At 39.5% G+C, this 17,977-nt stretch overlaps 1 protein-coding gene across 2 annotated transcripts; it reads left to right on the top strand.

The window, feature by feature from the left end:
• The first annotated feature begins 1,433 nt into the window (after positions 1-1,433).
• LOC117812828 (heterogeneous nuclear ribonucleoprotein L-like) lies at positions 1,434-17,729 on the top strand. Of its 2 annotated transcripts, XM_034683785.1 has the most exons (14): positions 1,434-1,569; positions 1,980-2,098; positions 4,958-5,195; positions 5,366-5,451; positions 6,293-6,389; positions 6,493-6,565; positions 10,937-10,972; positions 11,239-11,307; positions 11,400-11,650; positions 12,257-12,378; positions 12,504-12,705; positions 12,794-12,851; positions 16,821-16,916; positions 17,035-17,729. In XM_034683785.1, the coding sequence occupies exons 1-14, from the start codon at positions 1,486-1,488 to the stop codon at positions 17,091-17,093; spliced, it is 1,590 nt and encodes a 529-aa protein (XP_034539676.1). In that variant the 5' UTR covers positions 1,434-1,485; the 3' UTR covers positions 17,094-17,729. The 2 variants fall into 2 exon arrangements, with proteins under 2 accessions (XP_034539676.1, XP_034539677.1); XM_034683786.1 differs by lacking the exon at positions 10,937-10,972.
• The last annotated feature ends 248 nt before the right edge of the window (positions 17,730-17,977 follow it).

Raw genomic sequence — 17,977 nt, 5'->3', positions numbered from 1 at the left:
CAGAGTCAGAAACAGAATCAGAATCAGAATCAGAATCAGAATCAGCTTTATTGGCCAGGTATGCTTGAACACACAAGGAATTTGACTTAAACTGTGCTCTCTTTGTACAAAGGTATGAGAATAAGGCATACAAATAAAAATATAAATATAATAATAAAAAACATCAACTATAAACACAAAAAGAACAACAAGTAGACATGACTAATATGTACAGGCTAGAAAATAATATGATAATAGTGCAGTGGTGAGTAGTGCAGAGGTAGTTTTACATTAAAAGAGTATAGTAGGTGATAGCTAAATAATAAAAAATATACATTGTGTATTTGTATGTTTATTTACAAAGAGTATTGATCCTCGTTTATTCCACAGCGACAGATATGACACTTTCACAGGGTGAACATTTCAAACGATACGTATCATTCTTCTTTTCAAAAACCTCTAACACGGACTGAAGATATGGCCATGGGTGCCCAGGTGGAGAATTATAGCCATCATTACCACCTCTAAATGAACTGCCTGATCTGAGTGAAATTTGCTCTATGTTTGCTCCACGTTCAATTGTGGAGATGCACGATTTTCAGGTATGGCTAACCCACTGAGACAAACAGAACTACACAAACACATTTTACTGTCTTAGGGATCAGATTTCAGAAAAGAGAAGGAAATTTATGAACTGACTTCAAATCAAAAGTAGTGAGTAACTAGATCATTGATATAAATGTAGTGGAGTAAAAAGTACAATAATTGTCTTCTAAATGTAGTGGAGTAAAAGTAATAAGTTCCAGCCAATAAAGTAAAGTACAGATATTCAAAAACTGTACTCAAGTAAATGTACTCTGCTACTGCTGCTGATGGTTTATAAAGCACTGAATGGTTTAGGCCCAAAATACATTGCTGATCAGCTACTAATATATGAACCACCTCGACCTCTGAGGTCATCAGGTACTGGTCTGCTTTCAGTCCCTAGAGTCAGAACGAAACATGGTGAAGCAGCGTTTAGTCATTATGCACCACATATCTGGAACACTCCCTGAAAGCTGCAGGTCCGCTACAACTCTTACCTCTTTTAAATAAAAGATTAAGACTTTTATTTGACACTGCCTTCCTATCTTAGCTTATTGTAACCCACTTTAAATTAAAATTCAATGTGATTTTTAATATATTTCTAATTTTCCTTTTCTTTTCTGTTTTATTATATTTGTCATTTTAATTATGTTCTTTTATGCTTGTCTGAATGTTTCCAATGCTTTTAATGTCTTAATGTAAAGCACATTGAGTTGCCCTCGTGTATGAAATGCGCTGTACAAATAAAGCTGCCTTGCCTTGCCTTACTTGTCCACCACTGCAGTCGAGTATAAATTAAAGACTCAAATTCCCAGCTATCAACAATAATAACAGTGTTTCTGTAGCTCGTACAAACACAATGTTCCTTTTTCCCACAGACAGTGAACGCAGCAGGAGGCCGGCACAGGGGGACAGGACAACATGGCTGCCGCTGCGGGCCGATTTTACGGAGAAGGCGGCAGAGCAACGAAAAGACAGAAAACTGAAGACGGAGGGATGACAACGGTGAGGTTTTGTTTGAAACTGGTAAAGTTTGGTCTTTATGGTGCTAAAATATCTCTGCTTTCCCTCAAAGAGAGGAGAGTGGAGCAGCTAACCGACGCAAACCAATTCACATTAACGTCAATCCGGTTAACGTGAGGTTTATAGCTTGAACAAACGACGGGGCTTCTGATACTCCTCATAACAATGAAAGCATATGTCCCTAATGAATGTGTCAATGTAATTCATGAATAAATGAAAGATGTATTATCTTTGAGAGCAGCCTGTCGTTACTGACGCAAATCTCCAGCGTTGACGTTATCTGTGTCCAGCTGACTGAAGCTGATGTTTCCTCTTGTAATGCAAAGTGTAATCCTCCTCTCCATCCTTTACCCTGTGATGTGACCGCACAATCTTTATGATGCGTGTTTTAGGAGAACTATGATGACCCTCATAAACCGCTGCCCTCCCCAGTGGTGCACATCAGGGGCCTGGTGGATGGCATCATGGAGGCAGACCTGGTGGAGGCCCTGCAGGAATTTGGAGCCATCAGGTAAGACCAGCTCAGGGATGCAACGATACACTCAACCTCACATCTCAACAGGAATCACGATACTGGGTTCACGAAAGGGTTTCTCATCACACTCTTATCATTTTCATAAAAATAAGAAAAATCATGATTGAAGTCATATCATAATTCTTGTATTTAATTTTCTGATTACAATAATGCAAATTATCACAACATCACCGTTGCAAGTTTAAGTAACCCTTTTAGATTTTTCTTGTTCTACGGGTACTGAACAAGCGGCAACCTCCGGCCTAAAAATATGAGTCCAATGCAGAAGTGCTAAAAACTGCAGTTCATTCAGGATCCGCTTGAGGCTGGCTCCGGAAGCACCAGAAACCACATACACACCAATTCAAAAAAGACGATCTTTACAGCAGAAATAAACATGTTTACAGCCTGGTACAAAAGACGAGTGTAGTCTGGATAGCTCATTTCTCGATCGACACACACTGTTGTAAATCAAAATTTATAGCACAAGCAAGGAGAATCTCTTTGAATAAACAGTGCAGCCTGTGTTTCTGGCAGTGAAGCATAGCAAGCTTATTAAAGACTGAGTTTTTTCAATCTGCGATTTAAAGCTCCTGTGAGGAGTTTTGAAATGGTCATGAAATGAACAGTGATGCTTTCTTATGACCTAGAAAAGCAAATAAGATTGTTAGAAAAAGTATTGATCATTTCTGTTTTGTTATTTTTAAAGCCTCAAATCGCTGTGGGAGGGTAGGTGTCAGATGAGGGGATTGAGAGCACGTCAAGAAAGAACCCTTTTCTGCAGTGAATATTCTTAATGAGTGAAATAGTTGACTGTTAGTTGAAAGCAGGAGGAGATAACAGGATTTACACATGTACAGGACAAATTAAGCAAGATTACTTCGTCCACAGGGGGGCACCAAAGTCAACACTAACAGAAAGTTCCTCACAGGAGCTTTAATGTGTTTTTAGTTATGTATTATGCAAATGATTAAAAGTAGGCACTAGGATTACTAATCAGCCTGAAGTGCCAGTCACATGTGGCCTTGTGAACGTGAAAATGGCCTGATTTAAAAGAAAATCTTTCCTTTGTGTTCCACATGACAACACATGAACTGAAAACACTGGAGTATGCATGCTAGATCAGAAGTTGATGATACAATTTTGTAATGTGACACGTGTCTGGGCATAAAGTCATTCTTCAACAGTGTTGAGTGCAAACAAACAAAACAAGGTGGAACACACGCTCAAAAAAGAAAATATTAATTTGTCTAGAGAAGCGTTAATAAACTCAGAATAGTCAGCAGCCAAAACACCACACAGTAGTCTGCCATTGTTGTTATTTTCCTTCTCGGAATTTGACTGGGAACATAATATGTGGGAATTGAGCGATGACCTCACAGTTTTCAGAGGATCTGTGTATTGCCTGTCTAAATGGCAACGAAAGGGGTCATATTTTCAAAAAAAATTCACTCTAGAACCACAGACTGTATAAATAATGGACGTAGTATCCGTGACGTCACCCATCTGTTCCTGAGTGCTGTTTTGAAGCCAATCAGCAGTGGCAGCCATATTTGAAATGCGGAACTGAACCAGGCAGAGTGTGACGTAAAGAGGCGGGGTTTGAGCCTCCTAGCCAACAGCTATGTGTTCCCGCCTGTGAGTTAAGTCAGTCATGTCCTTATTTGGGCAAGAACTTGTAATCTTAACATCTTCTGAACCGTCCCGTTAGAAAGAAATTCACCCCTGTACAGTGTGTGCCGATAGAGAAATTAGGTGTGTAGGGCCAAGCCGTTTTTTGAACCAGGCTGTAGACATGTTTATTAATGCTGCAAACATCGTCTTTTTCCCATTCATGTCTATGTGGTTTCCGGTGTTTCTGCAGCCAGCCTCAAGCGGATTCTCAATGAACTGCAGTTTATAACACTTCCACATGGGCTTCATATTTTGTGACCGGAGTTCCTGCTTTTTATTGAAAACCTTCCCATGTTCTCTGAGCCTAAGCTGTAGTGCCACAAAACCACTAGCTGGGGCTGTAGCTCTGGTTTACTGGCAGAAGGTACATAATGGATAAAGTAGAGTGAACCAGTACTTATGCTGCCAAGACTCTATTTGCCAAAACAGTTGGCTAACTATACATTGTCCCACTTATTACACAACTAGCAACTAAAGTTTCAAATCAGACAAAATATACTGATATAACGATGGTTTCTTTATTTTGAAATTATATATCTATAGATTAAAAAATAGGCTCTCTGATTCCATGGTTGGTAGCACTACCATGTATATAAAATCTAATCCTCCTCCTTGTAGCACGAACAAACATCTAACTAAACATCTCAATTAATGTTGAAGTTCAAACAGTAGCATGCTAATATGATAATCATCACATAACTGAATATTTCCGTTGAAGGTTACGTTAGACAGTGTGAACAGGACTTCTGCAGGAATATTTGAAGCCTGCTTATTTGTTATTAATCACATTTAATTGAACATTTCCATTTGTTGCATGTTAATCTGAGCACCTCATGGTACTGATGGTCCTTGTGTTACAGCATACTGGCCACAAGATCCCCACCTGGTAAATGCCAAGTGTGTTAGTCCAGTCCAGAGTCAGACCCAGGTTTTCATGGTCCTGGGAGTCCAAAGTCATGATTGAAATTAAGATTTGAGAAGTTCTCAGTGCTACAAAATAAAAAGTCTATGTCAATAAATATTCAGAGTCCCCTCCTAGCCTTCAGAAAGAACACAGGTGTAATGCACTTTTTCAACATCTTCATTTTTCCACCAAGAAGTGTACCAAGTTGCCATTGATTTTCTTTGACTCATGTATTTATGAATGAAACCTTGGTATTTTCTTCTTATGTTTATTTACAGTTATGTGGTCATGATGCCCAAGAAGCGCCAGGCCCTGGTTGAGTATGAGGACATGAACGGCTCCTGTAATGCTGTGAATTACGCAGCAGAGAACCAGGTTTACATAGCAGGCCATCCTGCCTTCATCAATTACTCCACCAGCCAAAAGATCTCCCGTCCAGGAGACTCTGATGACACCCGGAGCGTCAACAATGTGCTGCTGCTCACTATCATTAACCCCATCTATCCTATCACCACGGTAAATCGACTCTAAAATGTGTCTTGCGTGCTGAGGTGGCATCGCAACCTGACTCATGCAGTATTGTTTTAAAGAGAAGTGTGGTATAATTACAGCTGATGTTCAAATCTTTCATCAGATCTTTGTTCAGTTGACTCTTGTCTTTTTTTAACTTCTATGTGCTCCTACAGGATGTGCTCTACACCATTTGTAACAACTGTGGTCCTGTGCAGAGGATTGTCATCTTCAGAAAGAATGGTGTTCAGGCCATGGTCGAATATCCTTTTCAATAGTTTTGTATTCAGTTGTCTTTGGTGATGTTAATTTATCATGGGAAAGACTAATAAAAACTAGGGTTGCAAAGGGGTGAACGATTTCTGGAAAGTTTCCGGTAAATTTCCATGGGAAGTTAAGATGGGGGATTTTGGGAGTATTCCAAATTGGAAACTGTCCATGGGGATTATTATGGAAATGTATGGGAATTAACTAGGAATTAACTGGGAATTGAGGGTAATTTAATGGAAAGGTATCATATCAAGGCATAAATATTTGTTTTTGTTATAAGCAGACATCCATCCAAAATAATACAATTAAAACAGATTTATTTTCAAGTAGAGCTTTATCAAGTTAAATATTTTATTGAACAATCAATTATTTCATTAAAGAACAAAAACATGAATGTTTAGTTAAATATTACTCATCCCCCTGACCTAACCCATTCAAAAATTAACAAAAATGCAATCCCAACAAAGTCCCATTCAAAATGTTAAATGAAGAGAGCCTCTCTCCCTCCAAAATAGTCCCATTCAACATGCAAATAAAAAAGCATATTTCCTCAAGCATCTCAAGCCTAGCCTCTGCATTTTTGCTAAACCCTTTCAGTTAATGGGCTCTTCCTAAGTTCCCTATTAAGAGCCAGCCTTCAATTTAGTGAATTCCTGGTTTATTCCCGTTTATTCCCATAAATTCCTGTTAATTCCCATGGAAAGTTTCCAACTTTGAAAATTCCTGGCATTTCGCAGCTCTACTAATAACATACAATATGTACATTTTTCAGTATAGTTGGGCCCTCAGATATCCTGAAGAAAAAACACTTAACCTTAACTCATTGCTCCTACATTTGATTCGGTCCAGAGTGCACAGAGGGCCAAAGCCTCACTCAATGGGGCAGACATCTATTCTGGCTGCTGCACTCTTAAAATTGAGTATGCCAAGGTAAGTGTGTACCTGTATCCAACCAACCTTTGTACCTGTTTACAAAGCATTAGATGTTAATGAGGGGAAACTAGTTTTGATTCCTGTAATTCAATCCTTACAGCCAGCACGCCTTAACGTCTTCAAGAATGACCAGGACACGTGGGACTACACAAATCCAAACCTCAGTGGCCAAGGTAACCTGCAGTCCCCTATCCTTCCTTCCCCTTTATTCTTCCTATTCTCCTCTCATGGCACTGTATGGGATGTTCAGGGTTCTCTGCCTCCTGGGGTATTGCCTTTTGATCACACGTGAATGTTCCCCACGTTGCTCAGAGGCAGTATTCCTGTGATGCCTTCACAGTCTTCATGCATTTTCTTACCACACAGCAGGCTCAAAGTAAGGGCATGAGGAGCAACCTCAAGGGCAACCGACCTCAGTTACAGGCTCATGCATGTGAGAAGCCAACTGCACCCGTCACAGAAGCATATACAGGTGCACCATACCTCACATAGGTTCACATTCCCTGTAGAGCATGTCACAGCTGCACAATCTCACAGCCCTGCTTACTGTAGTCCATTACACACTACAGAAACAATCACACCTGCTAGCTTTCTTTCACACATAGTGGAGATTTTATTAACGCTTAAATTAGACAATGCACACGCAAGCTAAGTGAGTTGTTGTGACCACTAGGCACACTAAAGAATAAAGGTCCCATGAAACAACACCTTTGGCCCTAAACCTGTCATAGGCTCTAAATGAACTTTAGACTCTGCAGACACAGCAACTGATGTTTGATCATCTCAGTTTGTGATCACTGTTATTTGACAAATGATTTTTGCATACACATGAAATGCATGATGGGTGCTTTAAGAATTCACCCTTAACGCTAGGGCTGGGACAATCTGTTAACAGTGGTGTCTTTATGTTGATCAACTTTTGAACGTGAAAGTTGCCGATCACGTTTTCAAAGTAAATTTAAACCATTTGTAACAGTCATGAAAGTAGTGTTGTATTAAAATTCAGTGTCTTAAATGCTCATTAGGAGACATAAAGGAGAGGCTGTGAGCTGCAGTATTTGCTCGTTGTTTTAATATAAATAAAAAAGAATAAATGACCATGGAAAAGAAGATAGACTGCCAGCTGAGCTGCTGCTGGCTTTAGCTCAGCAAGTGATTGAGATGTCCAATAGCTACATTTTTTGATAAATTTTATCTAATTAATTACAAAGTTAGCTTTTTTTGTAAAATAATGGGTACATTTTTGGACATGTTTTATATGTGTAGATCCAGGGTTCAGCCATTCTGCATTTCATGGGACCTTTGAAACATCCATTACAAATGCACTTAATTTCATTAACATTACTGAGCTTTTAAATGTTTATTATCTGGAGTGAAACATTATTTAGCATTTTTTGAAACTCTTTGATGAACTTTGACAAATACCACATAGTCCAGAGATTTATTTTTATACTCTTATACTTATATGCAGGCAGCCTGATGGAGAACATATTTGCCTTGAATTATATGGGGTCAGTGATACAATATTGGTGTGATTTGAAACTTGAATACAGACAAATACTTCTATGTAAGTGTATTGAGGACATATTTGATGTATTTATTATTTTAGCCGCACCCTGTTCAAAATCGTTGTTTCTCTTGTGCACGACCAGGATCACGACATGTACATTTCATACAGGTGTTGACATCTTTTCTGATACTCTGAAGTTTATGCTGAGGTCTATCCAGAGGTACTCCTTGTGTCCTCACTGTTCAATGTCATACAGGCTCACCAGAATCAACCTCTAAGCAGACACAGTGGCTTCTACAGCTACAGTATGACAGCAACCACAGCCACAACTAATGTAAAGAGCTCTGTGGCACACATTGGACACAGTGGGGCAAAACACCGGAACACAACCTCAACTCAGTACTTCCTTATTCCAAGTCCATCATCACCCCTATCTCCACCACCTGACATGGGACTCATTTACTCTGGTGGTGGACATTAGCCGCCATTTCAGTTAGAGGGACAGAAATACTCCGAGGCCACTCGAACAGACATCTCGCATATCCACCACAGACTGATGTTGATACATTGATAGAAGCATCTACCACCAACTCTTTACCAGTACAGCACATCTCATCTTCAAAGCCTCGAGGAGTCACCACTATGACACAATACATTGATGATGAGGGCAGGAGTCAGGCGTGCGGTCGTTGCGACCACGCCTCCCCGCCCTTGGAATGTGCCTGCATAACACAACCACAGGGACCAACAGAGGAGTTTTCAGACACACTCAGCCTGACCAGGGAACAGACGACACCACATACTGGGGGCAATAAACAAAAGAGAGGCCATGAAAACACAACGAGCTGAACATCCACGGCAACACACAGCTGAACCGCCATGACAGCACATCGTCACGCAGGTATTCCAGATGACTTATTGTCAAGCACTAGATGCCTTTTTACTTCCCACGTGGCCGTCAGCTTTTACACCAATTAATCAAGCATCATGTGAGCGTCCATTTTTACATGAGAAGAAAAATCCACGGGGGGGCCTATGAAGACACAAGCATCAAACACCTATCAAGCATACAAGCACAGAGGCAAACAGATTAAACCCCTGTTTTTTTTTTCTTAAACTTTCTACATTTATGGACTCTGGTGTTCTGTATTGTCCCTGTACCTTCTTCCCCATTTCCCTCCTCCTCTCTGTGCTGTTCTTGTGTTTCTGCGTTGTTTCATTTTTCCTTTTTTTTGCACTGGCCCATAGTGATGCCTTTAACGCCTCCCGTGTGATGCAGGTTTGGCTCAGTGTGTCTGTGGACAGACAGCCCACTCTCAAACGGTGCAAATGTCCTGCTTTGTGGTCAGAGCACGGTAAGCTGGAAATGAGCCCTCTAATAAGCAACTCTCAAAACAAAGCGGCAGCAAGTCACAAACCAAGCTTGGATGTGTGGATGTACTTTTCTCTCTGGTGGTGGGGATTCAATGAAGGACGGAGGGAAGGAAGAAAAGACTGAAGGAGGAGAATGAGTTGAGGCTGGAGTCAAGAGGTTGGCAGGCAGCATCGTTGCTGAAGACTGCCCCCTACCTGCCCACTGTGTCCTGTGCTCCATGTGTGGTGCTGTAAGTACTTTAGAAAAATGAATGAAATAATTTGACTTGATGGTTTTACGTCCTTGTCAAAATAAAACCACATGTTTGTTGTCATAAATTGTTGTAATGTCATGTCATATTATAGGAGCCCATTAGTAACACTAGCAAACAACTGACGTCCTCATTGTCATTGACGAATTAAAGGCAACTCTCTGTGCAGACATTACTATCTGCCACCTATTGTCTTCTTCCCCTTATTATCCAAGGGAACGAACACTGCGTGGCAGAATAAGAACATTCTGATCTTTATTCTGTTAGTGTCTGTTTGAATTAAGTAATAGAAAGAAATTAAATTAGAAGCTGTGTTTGAGTATAGTGTTAATTTATTCGTTTAGTCCTGAGGTAGCGGTTGTTACCTCAGGAGTTTTTCTTGCTCAAGCAGATATATAGATGAAGGGTTTTATTTTTTTGATATGGTGTCAAAAAAGACATCACAGTATTCTTTATTTTCAGATCACAAGTGAGAGTTGTGTGCAGCATTGGTTGTAATAATCCTCATACATTGATGAAATTGATTGGCATCCCAGTTTTTTTACTGCCAAAACTAGCAGCCGTCTCCTCAGTCTCTTGTCAGCACAACCAAGTGCCAAACAAGATACGCCTCAGTTTGCTGGAGAAGCTTGTCAAGCAAGCTACCGAAGACCTTTGATTTTAGAAAAGGTTGTAGTCTATTTAAGATACTTGAAACATATAAACTTTTCTTCAGTGCTGAGGTAGTATATCAAGTGAGAAGTAGGGTTATGAACACAGACTTTCATTCAACAGACTCCTTTTACAACCTGTAAAGTAGTCCCCTGCTGGCCTTTAATAAGACTGCAGGATGAAGGCACAGCTTACAAGGTTCACTTATCAGCTCATCATTTTGGTTACAGTTGAGGTTTAGGTTATTTTTAGAAAAGGAAATAAGTGGGTTTTTGCACTTAATATTTTTTGTTTTCAGACAGATCGCTGTAACACATGCAACTTCACCTGCAGAGAATTTATAAATATGTTACTGCAGGCCTGTCCCTGACATCATGTTATATCCTTATTTGGTTATTTTGTTTTCAACAGGGCTGCTGCTTCTTAAAATAGTGTAAACAGAAGTGTTTGGGAAATGCAACAACACAATTAATGTCACACTTTTTTCAATCATTTCCTTTCCAACATGTAATTTAGTCAAAATGCTTGATTTTTCTTTACCTCTGATGTTAAACCTCTGTTCTCTGGGTTTGCTATGACTGTCTAATTATCCTAGTTTCAATAAAACATGTTAAGACTGCTGATGCTGCTCCTGGCACTGATGCATATTTTCTCTCGGACCTTGAATGTTTCAAGTCATATAATTGCCCATGTGTTCTTGACAAATGTATACTTTTAAAATCTGGATTTGACATGTGTGTGTATGTGTACCTGCACAGATGCTGATGGTGAAGGCAATTGGAACAATTCACAAGGTGTGTGTGTGTGGATGGCTTATATCGGAGGTCTTTTAAACATTGTTTGAAAGCTTTTTATCAAAATCACTGATAGAAAAATCTCCATTATGTCGTATATTTAGTCAGTAGAGTCTGCAGACTGTGTTAACACTGAGGATGTCAGGCCCCTCTGTTGCATGTCATTCACAAGCTTGTTCCTTAGCATGTAGTAACACATGAGGTACATATTAGATTACTTTGGCATGTAAAATGTTTGAAAGTCGACTTGTATTTTTCATTTTCAGATCCTAATGCCAACCCTAACAAACGCCAGAGGCAGCCTGCTCTTCTGGGAGACCACCCACCTGATTATGGTAAATGTCCAAATGTCTGTTGTTTGACATCAAGGACGATGAAAAACATCCAAACACTGAAACTAACGCTCATGACTATTTCTCTAACTAAGGTGGCCCTCAGGGAGGTTATCATAGCTATAATGACGACAGCTATGGTCCTCCGCCTCCCCACCGCATGGGGCCAAGTATGGGTGGGCGTGGGCGTGGTGGGCAGCGTTATGGCCCTGGATATGGACCACCGCCCCCAGAGTACGGTCCTCATGCTGACTCCCCTGTACTTATGGTTTACGGCCTCGAACCTTCAAAGATCAACGCTGACAAGGTCTTCAACATCTTCTGCCTCTATGGAAATGTAGAGAGGGTGAGTGTTTGCAAATTATGGCTTGTTAGTCAATAGACAAAGAAAAGCACTGACGCATCATCAGTTAGGATTCCTTCAGTGTTCATTTTTTCACAAGGTTTGTTTATGGGAATAAAATTATCCACGTAGAACTCCTCTCCTCCTTAACCCTCCTGTTATGTTTGTTTCTCTGGAACATGTTCCTGGGTCAGTTTGACCCAGGGCATATTCAATTATCCAAAAGTGTCAGAACCCCAAAAAATTACAATACACTTTTTTTAAATCAAATGTTTAACTCCATTACTAACCATTTAAATCATGATTTAGTTCATTGGTGTTCTTTAATTCTCACAGATCATGCTTCAAAGAAGATAACTCAATTGTTTGTCATTAAAATGAATGTTAAAACTTGTTTTAATGTACATTGGAAAGCCCTAAATATAAATACAATCGTTTTACATGACATAGATTTTTGTTTATTTTATTTTACACTTTGAACTTTTTTTCTCTATGAAGTGATGTTGATAAATTAACATGACACCTCTTCTGTCACATGCTGCCCAGATTTTTATCCTGCATTTAACTGGTTTAGAAGGCATAGTAAACTGGATGTTACTCTTCCTTCAGATTAAGTTCATGAAGAGTAAGCCTGGAGCAGCGATGGTAGAGATGGGAGACTGTTACTCTGTGGACAGAGCCATTACTCACCTCAACAACAACTTCCTTTTTGGACAGAAACTCAACGTTTGGTAAGAGCAGCTTTCCAAGCAATATTAACGCCATACACATAACTGACTTTATGTTCTCAAGCAAAAGATGCAGAGTGCAGAATCCAATACAGATATCTAAAATATCCTCTCCTCCTCCTTGGCAGTGTGTCCAAGCAGCAGGCTATTGTTCCAGGACAGTGCTACCAGTTAGAGGACAACACCAGCAGCTTCAAAGATTTCCATGGATCCCGCAACAACCGTTTCACCTCTCCAGAGCAGGCCGCCAAGAACAGAATCCAGCATCCCAGTAACGTCCTTCACTTCTTCAATGCTCAGCCTGACATCTCCACAGAGATCTTCAACCAGGTGAGAAACACCAACAGGGCTCAGTCTGAGGTCTCCATCCTTATTTTTTCCACCTCAAATGTTTAATGACACTGCTTCTTCCTTCCAGGTCTGCGATGAACTGGGAATTAAGAATGCTGCAAGTGTAAAACTTTTCACCGGAAAGAGTAAGTATTCTGAGTTACAGACTGGATAAATGTCAATGATCTCAAACCTATACCGATCTGTGTTTAGTTCACTGCTTTAAAAGACATTTCTTTATAATATAATTTCAGGTCTACATCACTGTATCTTCATATAAGTGATGTATAATCATATGTTAAAGTATATATTATATTATTTTACATGTTTCAAAATTGATAGTATTATCATTGATCCTGTCAACTGAGGGATGTTGCATCATGCATCTAATGTTGTTAGAACTGTCTGGCAACATTAAAAATATAACATAATGCATAACATCAGAAATTTTTTTGTAACAGCAGGAGCCCCAACATTACTCTACAAAGTCACAACGTTGTTGACAAAAACATTTACTACACCATACAGCTGTTTTCTATAGTCTGATAACTCTGTAGAAGGTGGCGTGACGGCTATTCCTAGTTTAAAAAGTAACAAACATGTTAATCTGAAACTGAAAAAGCATATTACTGTATTACTATAGAGGTGGAGACTCCCCTTGTTTTCACACTTTGCTTTTATTTGGAAGTTTTGTTCAGGACAGTTATTTTATAAGTACCATGCATGTATGGTAGGTATGCTTACCCTAACCCTCCCTTTTCATCCACCTTTGTGCCCCTCTCACTGCTCAGCTAGTGTCCGAGTTAAACAACCATTTTTTAACATGATTGTTTCCTGATCAGACCAAACCCCATACCTGTATGACTCCTGAAAGCATCTCCTACTATCAATAAAACAGTTTTAATTTAAATAATTGACTGATCAAATAACATCAGGTTACAAGAGATAATCTAGAACAATCAGGGTTCTACAGTTGACCAGTTTTCCAGTACTGGAAAACACCTGGAAAATGGGAGAAAAAGTAAAATGTCCTGGAAAATCACATACAGCCCTGGAAAATTATTCCAACATGGCTGCGTTTGACCTGACCCTATTAACAAAACACATCCCCGTTCATTGAAAGTTGAGTGCACGCAGTGCTGGAAAAGACAGCGACACTGCACAACTTTTTTCACATCTTTTCTCCTTCATTTCATAATCATGCATTCACAGAAAACGGGGGTATATTGTTTGTTTTATGGTACATTTGGCTCAATTACCGTACTCTAGCTCAGTTGTTCTCAAAGTGGGGTCCTGGGACCCCTGGGGGTCTGCGAACCATAGCCTGGGGGGTCCGTGAAATAACTTGAATACATTTCTAGTAAATCATAAAATTGTGCCGTGTCATTACAAAACAGCATACACCATTGTTATGATACCATTTGGTGGCTCGAAGGGATATGTGAGTCTTGTTACTGTTAATTTTCTAAAAGCGTTTAAGATCAATTACTTGAAAAGTATAAATGTTGTCATGTTGAGTCCACAAGGAATGAAATGACCCTCTGTTTTAAAGTATACAAGTGGTATTTACTTGATTCAAATTGATGTGTTATCTGTTTATCACTATGGTACAGGTCTGAAGTATTTACATTGATACGTTTTACAATACAAATAGTTCCAAGGGCAACTAAGAGTGCAAATGGTAGTAAGCATGTGTTTTAGTGATGGGAAGTTCAGCTCTTTTCAGAGAGCCGGCTTTTTTGACTGGGCCCCCAAAGAAGAGCCGGCTCTTTCGACTCCCGAACGGCTCTTAGTTTAGGACCTTTTGTAGTCGTATATTTTTTACCTTAACTTTGCAAAAACTAATGGTTTGTGTTGAAAACCCTTTTACGTACGGTGTTTTTATGAGAAGCCTTATAATTGCCGAATTGTGTGCATTTATTCTGTTACAAAATCATTCTCACCCTAAACCTAGGGTTGTGATTAGGGTTACGGTTGTGATTAGGGTTAGGGTTAGGATTGTGAGTAGGGTTAGGGTTATGATTAGGGTTAGGTTTAGAGCCAGTACTAAACTTTAGCATACAGAACCAGAGCCACACTCATGCAAACAGAACCAGAATCAAACTCAACCAGAACCAAACCAAAACCAAACCAGAACCCTACCATACGATCATAACCGAACCAGAACCGAATCATAACCGAACCAGAACCGAACCAGAACCGAACCAGGACCGAACCAGAACTGAATCGGAACCGAACCGAACCAGAACCATACCAGAAATGAACCAGAACCTAACCGTACCAGAACCGAACCAGAACTGAACCAGAATCGAAACCAGACCTGAACCAGAATCGAACCAGAACAGAACTGAACCAGAACCATACCAAAACCGAACCAGAATCAAACCAGATCCAAAGCAGAACCAAACTCAAGCAAGCTGAACCAAAACCAGAACCAAACTCAAGCAAACAGAACCAGAACCAACTCAGGTTAACAGAAACAGAACCAACTCAAGCAAACATAACCAGAACCAAACTTGAGCAAACAGAACCAGAACCAAACTCAAGCAAACATTATTAATGTCCTCAGGTTGGCATTGAGACAAATCAGATTTCTCAGCTTGGATGGGCTGATCCGATTTCTCCTCTCAGTGAGTATTTGCCCGGTCTTCAAGAAGACTCTCTCTGAAGGAACAGATGTAGCCACGATACACAGCCTCCCCTCCATCACCTGTATCCTATATCCTCACATATGATTGGCCGCATGGCCGCCATGCTGACTAATCAGAACAAAGTTCTGCTGTGAGCAGAGCTGGGGCTGAGCACAGTGAGAGCTAAGCAGCGAAAGGAAAAAACTGGGAGCCGGCTCTCTCTTGATGCGAGCCGGCTCTTCTGATTCACTATAAAGCATCGACTCTCAGAGCCCCAGCTTTTGATCATGACACATCACTAATGTGCTTAATCTGTGTTACAATTATGAGGGGGCCATGGACAATTTTCTCTGTAAGGGGTCCCTGGCTCCAAAAAGTTTGAGAACCCCTGCTCTAGCTAGTAGGAGTGCAAACTCCCGATAGTGAAAACAAACGGAATAAAAAGAGCGACACAGCTGCACAGAAACTCCACGTTGTAGACATTGCTGTTCATAATAGACATCGCCATGCAGGAAGACAGTTTACATTTTCTAAATATCTGAGAGATCTTCAAATACAGAGTGCGTCTTTACACCAGTGCGATTTTTTCAGAGTTTACGGTAACTCAAATAAAAAAAGGTGACATTTGCTTTGTTTTATATCGACCACTTAGCAGGATGAATATCATGATGAAGCAGGTATATTTTGAGTCTGAGTTGAGTTGAGAAACATTTGTGGCCATTTTTGTCATTCAGATCTATTTAGGTCATTAAAGCACTGATCCTCTGATCATCATTATGATTTAATTATTTCAGTAAGGCAGCTTCCTGATTCCTTTGCAGGCTCTTTTGTTTTTTTCTTAGCTCATTTTATATTTTTTGAGAAAAGAGAAAGCTGAGATGAGAGTTTCCCATCATTGTTACTTGGTTGCACTAATAAAGTGAAGTGCTGTACATCTGTGGTTGCATTATTCAATTAACAATTTGCTATAATTTTTAAGTATGTAAGAGATGATTTCATTGATAGCCATAGACTACGTGTCTTTCAATGTAGACTTCCACTGAGAGGAACATATTAGACTATTTAGGAACTAAATTTGATTGCAGTGGGTCAGGCTCCACCCTTAAGGGTTGGATGGGTACGCTTGGTATCTCAACAGAAGGATGCCAAAAAAGTAGGACAGTACGGATCGGTTATTTTGGTTTTGTCAATGGAAACTCAAATAATTTAGTACCACACTGTACCAAACCGGTGGTGGAAACGCATTTTAAGATGCTGTGGATACATTAAATTGAGTGCATTGCCCACAGGGATTACATTACAGCTGTTGTAACCTGCTCACCTGCAAATGGGTGAAGCAATCTATTGGAGGAAGTTGTATCTCCAAAAGTTTTGTAGTCACTTTGTAGACTCAAAAAATAATGCCCAGGCTACAAATAGCACAATTCTGTTTTTGAAAATATATGTATGATCTATGATGATAATCTTATTTGTGTGCCTCAAAAGGTGAGCGAAGTTCATCTGGCCTTCTGGAGTGGGAATCCATCAACGATGCCATGGAGGCTCTAGCTATGATGAACCATTACCAGATGAAAAATCCCAGTGAGTTCTCATCTCAGCATATTTACGTTCTAGCATTCCAAGTGTAACTTCTTTAAGTAGTTAAATCATAATGTATATAAACATGAGTTTTAAAAGGTGTGTTTCTGTTCTCTTATAGGTGGGCCTTACCCGTACACACTGAAATTGTGTTTCTCAACTACACACCATGCCAACTAAAACTCTTCCCTTCAACTTTTTGTAACGTTTTGTGTCTTTACATAGAGTATACAGTTGTTCTTTTGTCACGTCCCATTAAAACATTCAATCAGTATTGACTAAAAAATAGAATTGATGTTAAGAATATGTTAATTTAACCATGACTTTGTAAGATTTATTTCACTTTTACAATGTTTTCAATCAGATGTATTTCTTTTTAATTTTGTGTTCAAAACACTAGATTTACACTTGAAGAACATGTCAATGTGGACCTCAGATCATGTTTGTAGTTCAAGTGAACAGTAACCATTATGTCACTACTAATGTAATCAGGGTTCACACCTTCAGAGATGTTTTATTTATTCACTCCTGACAGGAAACACCCACTTACATTCATCAAGAATTATAAATACATTTCTCAGTAAGTCCTTGTAGAGAGAAGGAGCTGTAGTTCTTTTGATGAAAAGTCAAAATGACACCCCTGTGCTTGTATTTAGGTGGCTGTGTTGATGCCCTGACAAAAAAAATATTTGACTGTTCAGATGAGAGAATGGCATGCACGAAAGAGATGGTCATCTGTAAGAAAAGTGTTTAGGCACTATCAACATTTCAATGTCCAGTTGTTTTCTTTTTTAGTAAACAATACTGTGAATATTACCCTGGCTGGATTGTGTGATTTGTCTTTTTATTGAATTTACGTAAAACTGCATAAGTGGAGACAGATGCCTCTCTGGCATTTGTAATTACATTCGTACCTGCTTACCAAACTCCCTCCTTTTTCCTTCATCATTCTTTCTGTCTCTTCAGGTATATATATATATATATATATATATATATATATATATATATAATCAGAAATACTTTATTAATCCTGGGGGATGTTTGGTAATATACAATACATGTAA

The sequence above is a fragment of the Notolabrus celidotus genome, chromosome 5, assembly GCF_009762535.1.
Source record: "Notolabrus celidotus isolate fNotCel1 chromosome 5, fNotCel1.pri, whole genome shotgun sequence".
Taxonomy (NCBI): Eukaryota; Metazoa; Chordata; class Actinopteri; order Labriformes; family Labridae; genus Notolabrus; species Notolabrus celidotus.
This window is presented reverse-complemented; position numbering and strand designations above follow the sequence as displayed.

Bases quoted from the DNA above. Each gene is read 5' to 3' on its own strand.
- LOC117812828 (XM_034683785.1), top strand. From the start codon at position 1,486: ATGGCTGCCGCTGCGGGCCGATTTTACGGAGAAGGCGGCAGAGCAACG. The intron at 1,570-1,979 runs GTGAGGTTTTGT...TGCGTGTTTTAG, and splicing joins AAGACGGAGGGATGACAACG to GAGAACTATGATGACCCTCA. The intron at 12,706-12,793 runs GTGAGAAACACC...TCTTCCTTCCAG, and splicing joins CCACAGAGATCTTCAACCAG to GTCTGCGATGAACTGGGAAT.